We start from the raw sequence: 13,253 nt of genomic DNA, 5'->3' as shown, positions 1-13,253 counted from the left end.
GGGAAATTTAGGCTTGACATCAGGAGGGGGTTCTTCACAGAGAGGGTGGTTGCACACTGGAACAGGCTCCCCAGGGAAGTGGTCACTGCACCGAGCCTGTCTGAATTTAAGAAGAGATTGGACTGTGCACTTAGTCACATGGTCTGAACTTTTGGGTAGACCTGTGCGGTGTCAAGAGTTGGACTTGATGATCCTTAAGGGTCCCTTCCAACTCAGTGTATTCTATGATTCTATGATTCAATATATTCATTAATGACTTGGTTGAGGGACTGGAGTGCGCTGTCAGCAGGTTTGCTAATGACACTAAACTGGAAGGAGTGGCTGACATGCTGGAAGGCTGTGCTGCCATCCAGCAGGACAGACAGGCTGGAGAGTTGGGCAGGAAGAAATTTAATGAAGTTTAATGAGGGGAAATGTAGAGCCCCACATCTGGGCAAGAACAACCCCAGAAACCAGTATAAGTTGGGGACTGCCCTGCTGGAAAGCAGTGAAGGGGGGATAGCACCTGGGGGTCCTGGTGGACTGCCAGATGACCATAAGCCTGCACTATGCCCTTGTGGCCAAGAAGGCCAATAGCATCCTGGGGTGTATCAGAAGGGCTGTGATTAGTAGGTTGAGATAAGTTCTCCTCCCCCTCTACTCTGCCCTGATGAGACTACATCTGGAACATTGTGTCCAGTTCTGGGCCCCTCAGTTGAAGAAGGGCAGGGAACTGCTTGAGAGCAGCACAGAGCCACAAGGATGATTAAGGGAGTGGAGCATCTCCCTTAGGAGGAAAGGCTGAGGGAGCTGGGTCTCTTTACCTTGGAGAAGAGGAGACTGAGGGGTGACCTTATTAATGTTTATAAATACATAAAGGGGGAGTGTCAGGAGGATGGGGCCAGGCTCTTCTAGGTGACATCCAGTCGTAGGACAAGGGGCAATGGATGCAAGCCAGAACACAGGAGGTTCTGCTTAAATATGAGACGAAACTTTTTCATGGTGAAGGGGACAGAGCACTGGAACAGTCTGCCCAGGGAGTCTCCTTCTCTGAAGACTTTAGAAACCCACCTGGACATGTTCTTGTGCGACATGATATAGGTGTTCCTGCTCTGGCAGGGGGATCAGACCAGGTGATCTTTCAAGGTCCCTTCCAATCCCTAATGTTCTGTGAAAATCAAATTAAAAGGGCTCCACAAATTTTAATTTGTGATCGCAAGCTAGTTTCTGTCCTTTCATCTCTAGCAGGCTTTGTTAGCTGTGTAAAATTCCAGCTCTCCATTTTCCTTCAACAGACTGTACAGGAGATATTGCTTTATCATGTAGTGATAAAGTAAAAAACAATTAGTTAGTGCTGGGGTAACATGGAAATGGAAGTGACTTGACTTCTACTATCAAGAAGAAAGTACAGATATTAATCACATTATCAATACAGGAAGTTATGTATTGACTTATTTTAAGCAAAGAAAGAACAAAAATATATTTATGCTTTTTTATTACTAGTGTTTTTTTTAAAGCTGAGAATATCTTGGTAATACTGGCCACAATCTTCATAGGCTTAACTTGAAAGTAGTTAGCACTCAGTTTTATGGATGTGAGTGGTGACAAAGACACCTCTGACTGCAATACATACACACCCACGCACCAGCTAAACCACTGCACTGTAAGTGTTGTCTCAACTGCTCTTTTACTTTCCCCAGAGATATTACCATTATTAAAAAGTAAATGCAGCTGAAATGGTGCAAAAGCTGATACACTCACACAGGCCACAAAAAGCCACAAGAGACAGCTCTCACCGTGGTTATCAGGATTTGTTTTTCCACAAACTGTAATTGCACCAGCCCCTAAGTCTGAAGTCCTTACAGGTTAGCTCAGAGCTGCTAGCTTTGCAGCCCAAACTAGGGCTGCATCAACATAAACCAAGATCTTTGGTACTTTGATGGTACCTTAATGCCTGATTAGCAACTGCTTAACAGATAAATGTTAGGGTTTGTTGTGTGGAAATTAAGCAATAGGAATTCAAAACCTTAATGAAAGGCTGAATCCTTCCTTCCTTGTCTGCCAGAAAAAAAGAGTTTGCTCATAGAAAAGAGAATATTCAGAATGTCTGTGATCTGGGCAAAAGAGTTCAAGCCAGAGCAGTGAAATTCCTTACATTGAATATTAACAAGAGGCTCCTAGACAGAAACTAATATGTGGTAGAAGCTGTACAAGATGTAGCACAAGCGAGCAAGCATCTACTGAATTATCTGCTGACTTCCCTTTAGAGAAGTCATGTGAACAGTTACCTCATTTTATCATTATTACTGAGACTCATTGATTCTGTTGAAATTATTATACTTCTAAGACTTACGTCACTTAGAAGATCTGAAAAGTCTAATTACTTTCAATGCAAGGCACGGTTACTTCCTTAGGAGCCTCAGGTTATTCTGTTATTTATCTATTCTTGTCTGCCTAGAACAAATACTCACAGATTCTAGCTAAGTCATGTAAGCCAAGCTCCATGTAAAATCTTTGTCCCTCAGCTGTCTGAGGGTCTGTCTTATAACATAGACTGCCTATGCTGTTTACTTCCACCTGCCCTGTACCCCCATTTACAAACCAAAGAAGCTTGTACCCTGAGGTGCAATTCCATTAGTGTTTCATAATCAGTACACCTTAGCATACACATTCAATACACCACTACATACACAGAGATATTCAAAGTTTGGTATTGCAACTGATGATCTACAGAGGTTTTCAGTTAATGGTTTGTATTTAAAGAATTAGTTATGGAGTTGTATAAAGTGAAAAAAACGTAAGCTGAAATTTGTTACCCATGTCCCAGGAGAAGCCTGCTAGCATCAACCTGACAATGTGCAGAGCAGCAGGGCCAGCAGAACTGTGGGAACTAACTTTTAGGCAGGAAACATCTCCTAGTATATATAACATAGCATATATGTTATATATAACATAACCTGAGTCAGAAGCTGCTTGAACATGGATATATACCTTTTTTTGTTTTCTGCCCCCAAAGCAGTTTCTGTACTCCATCCTTCCCTAGCCTGACAGAATTAGAAAGGTACTATTCAGAAGATACACAAATACAGAATACTAAAATCAATTATTACTTTTTAACATTCCAGATTTTGAGCCACCATACAAACACCTATAACTTCTCCCAACATGTCAGTAATAAAGTCCTACAGTAGCTGAACTATACTTCTGTAAGCTAATCTCTTAAAAGCAGCTAATGCTTTTGGAAACAGACTGATGATTTTGCCACTAATTTATTCTCCCCTACTCCACAACACACAAATGTTCTACTCTCTCCTCTATTTTTCTTACCTCTCATTTGTCTTTCTTGTTGCTCTCTCTCTTTCTTGGCTTGGATGGCAAGAAGGCGTCTGCTTTTCACAGCACTGATCATATCATCAGCTTCTATTTCTACCCGATGCTCTATTTTACCATTTCATTTTTTTTTCTTTTCATTTCTTCCCATTGCATTCTCATCTTCCCATTCTCCTTGCTTTTGGCCACCATTTCTTTCCGTTTCTGTTTTTCTGCTCTCTTCTTGTCATTTTCTTCCTTCAAGATAGCTAAGCGCTCCTTCCACAGCTCAGCTGACGTCTGCTGCTTGGCCTCCACGTGGTCCTGCACTGAATAAGTCATTAGAATCCGGTGGCAGAGAGCTCCGAGTATCTGTAATTTCTCTTCAGGAGTCAACTCAAAGAACTCAGAAGTCTCCAGCTTCTCCAAAAATTCATCCTGTACTTCATTATCCTCAAAAGTTGCCGAATCCTTGCTTTCATCTACATTATCTGAGACCTCACTTTCCTCTTGTACATCTGACTTGCGTAAGCAAAGGCGGACCAACTCAGATGCAGAATGCAATGTAAGCGGTATTTCAGAAAGCTTCATTCCCAGCTCAGCATAATCTTCAGCAATTTCATCCTGCAGCAGGGTCTGCAGAAGAATGACCAGCACCCGGTTCAAATAAAGGAAGCCTCCCTTTTCTGCGCAAAGCGCTTCCATCAGGGAAACTGCTGTAATGGGATATTGAGCATCTGGCATCAATAAACCTGAGTAACAACTCAAGAATTCCACCACCATAGCAACATCCCCAAAGAGTGTATTAGGAAGTCCTTCTGGAGTATCAACCAGCTTAAAGTGGGCAAGTTTCTTCCCTTTGAGATCTTGGTCCTCAAATCTTTTCTGTTTTTCCAGTTTTTCCTTCATCTCCTTCTCTTTTCCGCTCTTTTGCTCTCTCCTTCAGTTTCTCTTTCAGCTTTTCCCTTTTCTTCTTCAGATACTCCTTGCGCTGCTCTTCTGTCATGGTGGCCCATTCTTCCTATGTTCTAGAAGCTCATAGCGTTTCTGTACTAGTCCTCGTTAAATCCTCAGGGGAGACGGGCACGATCCTCGTTTGAGAGTAACCTGGCTGTTTTGGAGATTGATACAGGAAAGTGCACTTTTTTTGTCTTCCCGGTCTTTGTTTTTCTTTGTAATAGGCAATGAGATGGAGTGCTGCAGGAGGCAGATGCTTCTGGGGTTTCCCTGAAGACCTAGGGGTGCCTCCAGAATTCCTGGGAGCCCTGGACATCTTAGTAGTACCTTTAGCCATGTCTAGGAGTGTCATTTGCTTCATTTTCATCTTAGGGGTCTTCAAACCTTTCCTAGGAGACTTTGATTTCCCTGATGTTTTCTGCCCATTTAAAACCCTTTTGCCTCTCTGCTTTTTGTCCAAGGATTTGTTGCTGCCCTTTCCCAGTCGGCTCCTCTTTGGAATGTGAAAGTTAGAACCAAGTTTACCAGGTGACATGATTTTCATCACCTCTTCCAACTCCTCTTTGGGACATTTTGAGTTCTTAGAATTTTTCACTTTCAGTGGAGAGCCAATAATAGATTTCTCCAGGTGCACATGACACCACAGAGTAGGGCTCAGTGGCTGACCCAGAGATGTACCATCAGTTTTGGATTTCTTGGAAGGTTTTCTGTCAGGTGATCCAGAGCTCTTCCTCTTGGTTGAGGTGTTGAGTGTCATATACTAAATTAAAGATTTTATATTAATATTTTCAAGGTATGTAAAGGTCATCTAGATTCGTTACATTTTTCCCTTCCATGAACAAGTAGCACTCAATATTTTAATGGTAACGAAGACTTTCTGCAGTAGCTTTCAATAGGCTTCATTCACTAGGTTGCTTATGAGGTTATTAGCTCATTCCAGAAAGTTACCATTTGACTTCATAAAATGTAATACTAAAAAAAGTATTTTCAATATTTCTTACTGCATTGCATTAAACCACTGTGTTTCTACTTAAAAGGTTGTGTGGGAGAGGGTTTGTTGGGAAATGCTGACAATTTCAAAGAACTATTCCTCTGCTCAAAGAGATTTCTTAGCAGGTCCTGTAGGGTTCAGTCCTGGACCCCACCCATGTCTCCATCCAGATGGAAACTGACGGAGCACAGATGTGATGGGCAACAGAAATTCAGAGACTTGTCTCTGAACTGCCTGAAAGTTTCAAGACTCTGCATTTCATTGCTTTTTAAATATGAGGTCTGTAATGAAAGCAAGAAGAAAGAAAGAATTCTGATTTAATGTAATTGAATATCTGATTGTTTTTAAGCTTTTTGAAATGACCTACCTGACAGCATACTTTTAACACAGAACAGTTTAACATAAAGCCAAACAGACTGATTTCAGCATCTCAATTCAGTTTCAGGAATCAGAATACCAACTCATTTGAAGAAGTGAAAAAGACGTAAGACACTTATAAGAATATTACCTTTAAGATATGGATAAAATTATCAGAAAACAGAAGCTGAAAAGTTAGAATACTCAGCAAGAAAAAAAATCTGCAGTGGTAAGCACAGCTAAAGATGCAAGCACCTAAGAAGTATTTACATAAGAACAGATGTGATCAAGTTAAGCCTGCCAAAGAAAATCAGATTTGCTGGCCTCTGAATGTTCTCTTGAATGTCTTATGCCAATTTAAGTCCTCATTAGCTGTTTAGAGATTTTTTGTTTTTTTTTTAACTGAAGACAGCACCCAAGCTGAATCCAGCATCTGCATTACTTCATTCTACAAAAATTGTGTTTAATTCTCTGCTGAAGAGAATTACTTAATCTGAAAGCAAACCAATATTAATTGGAATTATCATAATTACAAACAAATATTAATATACAGTATATGTTGTAAATCTAACTGTCACTTATACGAAGTTATTTTGCTAGAACACTAACTTTGGATTAATAAATTCTCCAATCACTTCTTGGTGTTTAAAATTCAATGTAAATTCAATCTCTGTGCCAAGGGGAAAAAACTACAGAAAGTGCCATCCTTAAACACAAAGCTAAGGAATTCTGTAAGTCACACAGATGTTACAGTTGTGTATTTTTCCTTATACCAAAAATATGCCTCTATCAGTGTGCTCAGTAAAAGACTGTAGGCCATCAGCAAGCGTTTTAATTTCTAGCAAGACAGTGACCTGAAATCTGTGAGCTTTATTTACCCTTGCTGCAATACGAGTAATTTCTTTTTCTCTTTAAGCACATTTACAGCATTTTAAAAGAGCCCACAGAAGCTTGCTTGAAAAGGGCAGTATCCTCCTGATAAGGAAGAAAAATATAGCAAATGTTTCTGGTTCTGTTTTAGAATAAAGCTTGATGAAGACTGAGTCCATGAAAAAGTGAATTTACTAGAACAATAATTAGTGTTTTCTACACCAAAGGTAAACAGAAGATTTCGTGATACTACATTTACTTAGCTAACAGTAGATTTGGCTAGTCATTACAGTGGACTGGAAAAGAAAACACCAAAATACTCAGTATTCAGTACAAGATTTGAGATGTGCCATTCTCAGTCCAGCACCATAAAAAACACTAAGTACCAAGTAAAACATATTCAGCTCTTCCACTGTAATTAAGAAAATTTGGGCAATAATCATATTTACAGGTAAGGAATATAGATCTTCTGTTTGTCTATAGACCAGGAATCTTGTCACTACTTACAGACAAGTAATGCAAATTGTTGCTGAAAGAGTTAGGAAAAGTCAAGTCTCAGTACATGACTCAAATTTTCAATGTGAACCATTGTTTCAGAAATTCAAGCTGTCACCTTAGGGATAAAAGGTTAATGATCAAAGAGCGGATGTTCCTGCTCTGCATGTCTCTAGGAGCACCAAAGCGAACCAGCACACTGAAGTCTTGGCAGGGCCACTTTCTCACTCATTCCCCACTCTTAAACACAGGAGATACTTTTAGGAATTCTTACCTTATGTGGGTCAAGCAAGAAGTCACTAAATTTACTAGGGAGAGAATATTTCTTCACTAAGTCATCCTCTACTACCCATGGGGCATTCTCGCCTGTGCCAGCCCGTAGAGCATTATGCCGGATGAAGTACCTCAGGATCTCCTTGTTGGGAGGACGTTCTGTACGGACTAAGCTATCTGCTGGTACGTTGCTAATGATCTTGGAGATAAAGAGACAGGATGTTAACATTAAATTTCTAGACACATTATAGATACAGATTTAGTCATATCACTAAAAGGAGCGTGGGCTGTTACACTGCTTCACATCCACAAACTCTCCACTCCACTCTTTTGAAACTCTTACAAATATTCAAAACAAAACAGACAGAACTTGCAGAACTGAGATGCATAATAGAGATTGAGGATTCAGTTAGACAAAAAGCATCAAAAACATTAGTTTGTTTCATACTTCTTGCCAAAGCCCATCACTTTACTTGGCAGCAATGAAAGTCTCTGACCTTCCCCAGCATGCAGCATGTGTTTGCTACTAACTTAGAAGCTTTTACACGAGTGTTTATTTTGTTTTGATTTTTTTCCTGATACCAGAGGAATATGTCTGCAAGCAGTACTCACTGAGGTCAGCTTTGCCTCTCTGTCAAATTAGCAAAGTGATGACAAAGCACTCAGCAGTGCTGCAGCTACACAAAGCTTCCTGAAGTGCAGGATGCTCAAAGAGGTACAGTCAGAGAAAAGCAGCAACTCCCACTCAATTATCAGCAGCCTACCTCTCACCAAGTTTCATTAACAGCCTGACCAGAGATCAGCTAGTCAACAGCAATGACTCAAAACTAATGAAGCACTGTGACTCAGCTTCCCTGTGTGGTACCAGGGGATTGTCAGGTGCCTTCATACACAAAATGAAATTACATATAGCAACAGTAAGGCTAGTCAGCCTTGCTGAAAACCACAGCCATCTTGCTTCCAATACCTCAATTCCATCAGAAAGTACTACTACATTGTGCTGCATACACATAATGGTTATTTAATTAAGCTTGCATGTTCACTGTGTAACAGAAAAGATTCAAGCAGTCATCTCACCTTGTCTTCATTTTTCAGCTTGACATCATATTTGTGTGGCAGGAATTTAGGTGGAACCCACTTTCTTTCCTCCTTCTTCAAAGAAGTGGGAAGCTTCCGAGGAGACCTACGTGCTCGATCATCTGACAAAAAAAAGACAAGACATTAAGTGTCTTAGAATTAGATAAAAACAAGAATCAGGATCATAACTGGGACTGGACACCCCCCACATCACCCATACAGTGTTTGGATAAATATAGCATAAGGAAAAAAAAATCCCCAACTGGTTTCTAGACACATCCTGAAGACACAGGCTGGGAAAGAAGTCCTTAAACAGGTCTGAAACAGAAGACAACAAGCTTCATCAAGCAGCTTAACCACTTTAATGTTTTTAATGCATCTCTTTACAGAAGGCAAGCTGCAACTACCTACAGGGAGGGAGAGGAGTTTTATGAAGCTTACAAAGAAAAGATAAGCTTCATAATGTAAGGAGCAATCTTAGCAAGTTGCGGCTGAGAGCCCTAGTTGCATCTGCCATGCCACATTTGAAATAATTTTCCTGTAGGAATTACCAACTTCAAATTGAAGCAATTTTTAGTACCATTTCATTTTCATAGCCATTAAGTGACTTCCAGTTATATATATGCTCCTGTGCATAAAATCTTCAGCTAAACTAGCTTATAAGTATATTTATACAACTATATATATTTTTTTAATTCTCAAGACAGACATGACTGAAGGAATACAAAATCAAATCTCCTTGCCAAGACAAAATCCAAGCTTACTGAAAAAAGCAATCCCCAAATGTTTTTGTGGTTATGACTCAAAGAAAACCCTAAAGCAAGCATGATAGATGAGAAAATTATCTATTAATTATACATAGAATACAAGTTGTAAATTCCTAGATGTAGAGTTAGATTTTTAAATTTGTATATTGTTGTAATATTATTAAGCCCTACAGCATTTGAACTCCAGCAACATTATAGTTTACATGGTGTAAAGCCAATTTTTGCCACACATCTCTTCTAAAATAAGGACTCTTGGCTAGGTAACAGATCACAGATGCCATGGGCTCCCCTGCACCATATACATGTGTAGTTACTTTCTGCATTATTGATACATTTCAGATAACACGAAATTCTCTGTTGCAATCATGGATGTTTTGTTTTTTTTTTTTTAAAAAAGCAAAAACAGAATTAAAACCCTGAATTTTCTAACAGTAGTAGCATGCATGAAAATAGACTAGTACTTTCATCACAGATCAGGCTAAGACATGACTTCTATCAGCTGTTGTTCCACATTTGTATTAAAAGTCTCAGTAAGTCCAAAAATACTAAAATACTTTTCTGCTCAACAACACAATTGAAATTGCATACAAGACACTTCAAACTCTGTAAAAGATCTGCTTTTAGAGATCTGCTTCAATGTGGTTGAATGTTATCTTTGCTGGATGTGTGTACCATGCATGCTAGGTTTATATTTAAGAATTAAAAAAGTGTTGCTTAGCCCTGATTACACTGCTCCCTCTGCAATAGGCCTGTAAGTGACCTCTCCTTCAGTGATTTACTTTCTAGATTCTACAACTAGGAATATCTATATTGAAGTCCATCAAACACCCCTGGAAATCTAAAGGTGGGAAGAAGAGTAGGAAAGGGGGGCTAGAACATCACTACACACTCCTTCCTAAAGTTATTTTTATAAAATGCATATGTCAAGTAATTCTTTTGTTTCATTGTACTGTAATAAGGCTTACATACTGGAATCTCATAAAACATCTGGCGTCTCCTCCTATTCATCAATTATTTGGGATTTTCAAAAGCTGTATTAGCTCTACATAGAGCTCAAGCCGCAGAACCTGACTTCAGCAGCTCACTATCCGTGTTCAGGAAAATCTAGCCTTTCTTCTTGCTTCTGCAGATTTTCCAGATCACTCTCCCTAAAGGTACTAAACTAAAGATACAAAGCTACTTCAGACTCCACATCTGATACAGTAATTCTGGTGTAAGGGCTTATTATTATTAACTTCTGAAGCACAATAATCTCCTATACAAAGCAACCCGAGTTCTTTCTCTGCACATTTCCTCCTTCAACAAAACCTTAAATTTTGATATATGTATTACTAGGAATGATAAGGTTAACTCTGCCCCCTTGTGTGTGCATGGAAAGATACATCTCTTACACCATGCAGTTATGCTGTTACTACATCTAAACACACACCCTTGTTTAGTGACCTCATCAGGTATCAACAGCAGTCAAGGATGTAATGTGTTAGAAAGAAAAAGTCAAAGTATGTGTGACTAGGTCACCCCCAGATACTGTATACAGCCTCCTGACCCCTGCAATTCCAGGCCCACCAAATGAAAGCAATAGTGCTGCAGTATGCTGTACAAGTTTAACAAATGCTATATAGTTATTATAACAATCTCCAGATTTTGGAAAGAATTTCCTCCTATTAATCATGTTCTGTTATAGCCCAGGATATAAAAGTTTTAGCAATAACACATCCTTTTTATTAAAGTCTATGCACAAAAGAAACTTAGACTATTTTTAAACAAGAGTTTAAAAAAAGTACTTACTACTTCTACTAATTATGTTACAACTTGACTAGCATCATTGATTTGAAAATTTTGAGGTTTATCTTCCACAAAAAGGGAAGGACAGTCCCAATTTAAAGAGAGGCAGCTGAAGAGAGGTCAGATAATCAGCCGAGTCACAGCCTGAAAAAAGAATACCTATTCCTCCAATATTCTTGCAGTCAAGGTGCTACACTGCTTCTCAGAGGGCTCTAATGGCAACTTCAGTAAGGCTACAGCTGAACACAGCTGGTTAGAGCACTGCATGCCACAGAACAGAACATGATGGTACTCTTTGCAAGACATCCAAGCCCAGAAATGCTGCTGCAAGTTTGAACATTCTTAAAATAAGAGCTACTTCCCATGACTATTATGTTCAATAGTCATGTTGTTCAGTATCACTGAACAACAACAAAAATAAACAAACATGTACCCATCCCTCTCCAAGCACTCCTATGTTTTCAAAGGGCCAGATTGTTGTAACTTTTTCCAGTACAAATCAGAAACAGTTGGAAATTACTAAACTTGGGACAACTTGTATTCTACTCCTGACTTTGCTGTTAGCTTGCTGGGCTACTTTCTAAGTTCTCTCTTCTATGTATTAAAGGAGGCTATACAATATAGGCTATACATATTCTCAGATGCTGGGTGGCAACTTGCAAATGTAAGCAGCTTGATACATTTATGTGCCTTTAAAATTAAGCTATCCAGATTACAGCTATGCTGTGGGGTCTCTTATTTTTAAGCACACTTTCTCATATCTTTGTTAAAGAGTCTTATAATTCCATTTTAAAAAAAGTTAGAAAGGACATTAATTTGTTTTTTCTTTCCAGAGAACCTTGTCAGAGACAAGAAAAGCCTTAGACAACTACTTTTTCTGCAGCAAGGAGGAACAGATGAAAATGGGAAATGCTATTACATAGCATGCTTTATCCTGAACCTTTTGAAAAAAGTTTACTATGCATTTTTCTGCATGAATTTTGACTCAGCATTTGAACATTGGAATGGGGAGAACCAAAATAAAACACTTTTGGTTTTTTATGTCAACTTAGGACATGAAAGAAAATGAGAGCTTGTCTCTGATTGCAAAACAACAACCTTTAGAATCAGAGATGTTTGTTCAAAGGATTGCATTCAAAGGTATGTTGCAGCTAAATTTTTTCTAGCTTTTTTCAGCTGCACAAACTTTTGCTGAGGATTTTTCCTCCTCTTTTTTAATGCTTGTTGTATTTTCAAATCTTTATACATTTCATGCATAGCATTCTGTACTTACACCTTAGAACCACAATACGTTTTCTGCTTTAAAACCAACAAGAACAGTTGAAAGCCAACAGCACTGATGCCGCTGAAGCTTCACCATTAACAATGAAAATCTCAGGATTTTGATTACGTAATACTGTTTAAATATCACATACAACTTTCACAGCCCAGATTCACAATGTATATGAATTGAAATACTCATTTCTAGTTGTTATCTCATTATGACTTGTTGTCATGCTGCCTTACTACTTACTCATACTTTCCCTTCTATTGTCATCTTCTTTTAGGATGGATTCCTTCTGATTGTCCTGGGCTGCCTGGCTGGAGTTCTCTTTATCACTGGACGGGGAATCACAAGCTCCATCAGACTTCTTTTCAGAGGTCTCTTCATCAGTTTTCTCCAAGGGATGTATTTTCACAACTTTCACAGGCAACATTTTCTCCTTACCAACCTGCAACAAAATATTAATGAAAACTGAATCTGAGCAAGACACATGAACTAACAACCTTTAACATTATGGGAAAAAAAGTAAATGAAAACCAACAAATCCCACACCAAAAAAAGGAATTGTAATCTGCAGTTTGGCCAAACACTTGATGAGAGAAGCTTATTATCCCTGTCATGAAACAACTACAGGATTTCTTTCTACTATTCCTATCTGGCAGCTCTGTACAAATTGCTTAAAAAATAAAAAAAAGAGAGAAACCTGCCAACCCACTAGTTTCTTCAGCATTTAATTATGTTGCTTTCTCAACCTAAGGAAGGAGTATGTAGGCAAAATGAATGTGTACTACCTTTGTAGCTACAAATGAAAGAATATGTCCTAAACAAAATTGAAAACAGAACTTTTTTTTAATAGTAATTTTCCTTACTTTTAATAAGTTTGAGTTTTCCCTATTGATCATAGTTCTGGAGGAATTTTTCTAATTACTAGAGTATCGTTAGATATTTCTAAGCAGTTGACCTCAAGGTACATCAGTTTAAGACTATCACTCCTTCTGAGGACATGTTATGTGAAAAGATTACAGCAGATTATAATTTTAAACGACTGGTAATTAAAATATAAATGTATTTTACATATAATGAAATACATACACAAAGACCATTGCATGTTTAAACTATAAAACAAAGC

General features: G+C 38.6%; 1 protein-coding gene across 1 annotated transcript in view; it reads right to left on the bottom strand.

The window, feature by feature from the left end:
- Positions 1-13,253, bottom strand: part of BAZ1B (bromodomain adjacent to zinc finger domain 1B) — a 53,368-nt gene that overhangs the window by 30,355 nt on the left and 9,760 nt on the right. Inside the window, 10 exon segments of the mRNA XM_032201039.1 lie at positions 3,307-3,471; positions 3,474-4,209; positions 4,211-4,305; positions 4,308-4,350; positions 4,353-4,412; positions 4,414-4,455; positions 4,457-5,005; positions 7,233-7,430; positions 8,309-8,430; positions 12,374-12,572. Coding sequence (XP_032056930.1) covers positions 3,307-3,471; positions 3,474-4,209; positions 4,211-4,305; positions 4,308-4,350; positions 4,353-4,412; positions 4,414-4,455; positions 4,457-5,005; positions 7,233-7,430; positions 8,309-8,430; positions 12,374-12,572 — 2,209 coding nt within the window.

The sequence above is a fragment of the Aythya fuligula genome, chromosome 20, assembly GCF_009819795.1.
Source record: "Aythya fuligula isolate bAytFul2 chromosome 20, bAytFul2.pri, whole genome shotgun sequence".
Lineage (NCBI taxonomy): Eukaryota > Metazoa > Chordata > Aves > Anseriformes > Anatidae > Aythya > Aythya fuligula.
The sequence above is the reverse complement of the archived record's forward strand: the minus strand, read 5'-3'. Positions and strand labels throughout refer to the sequence as shown.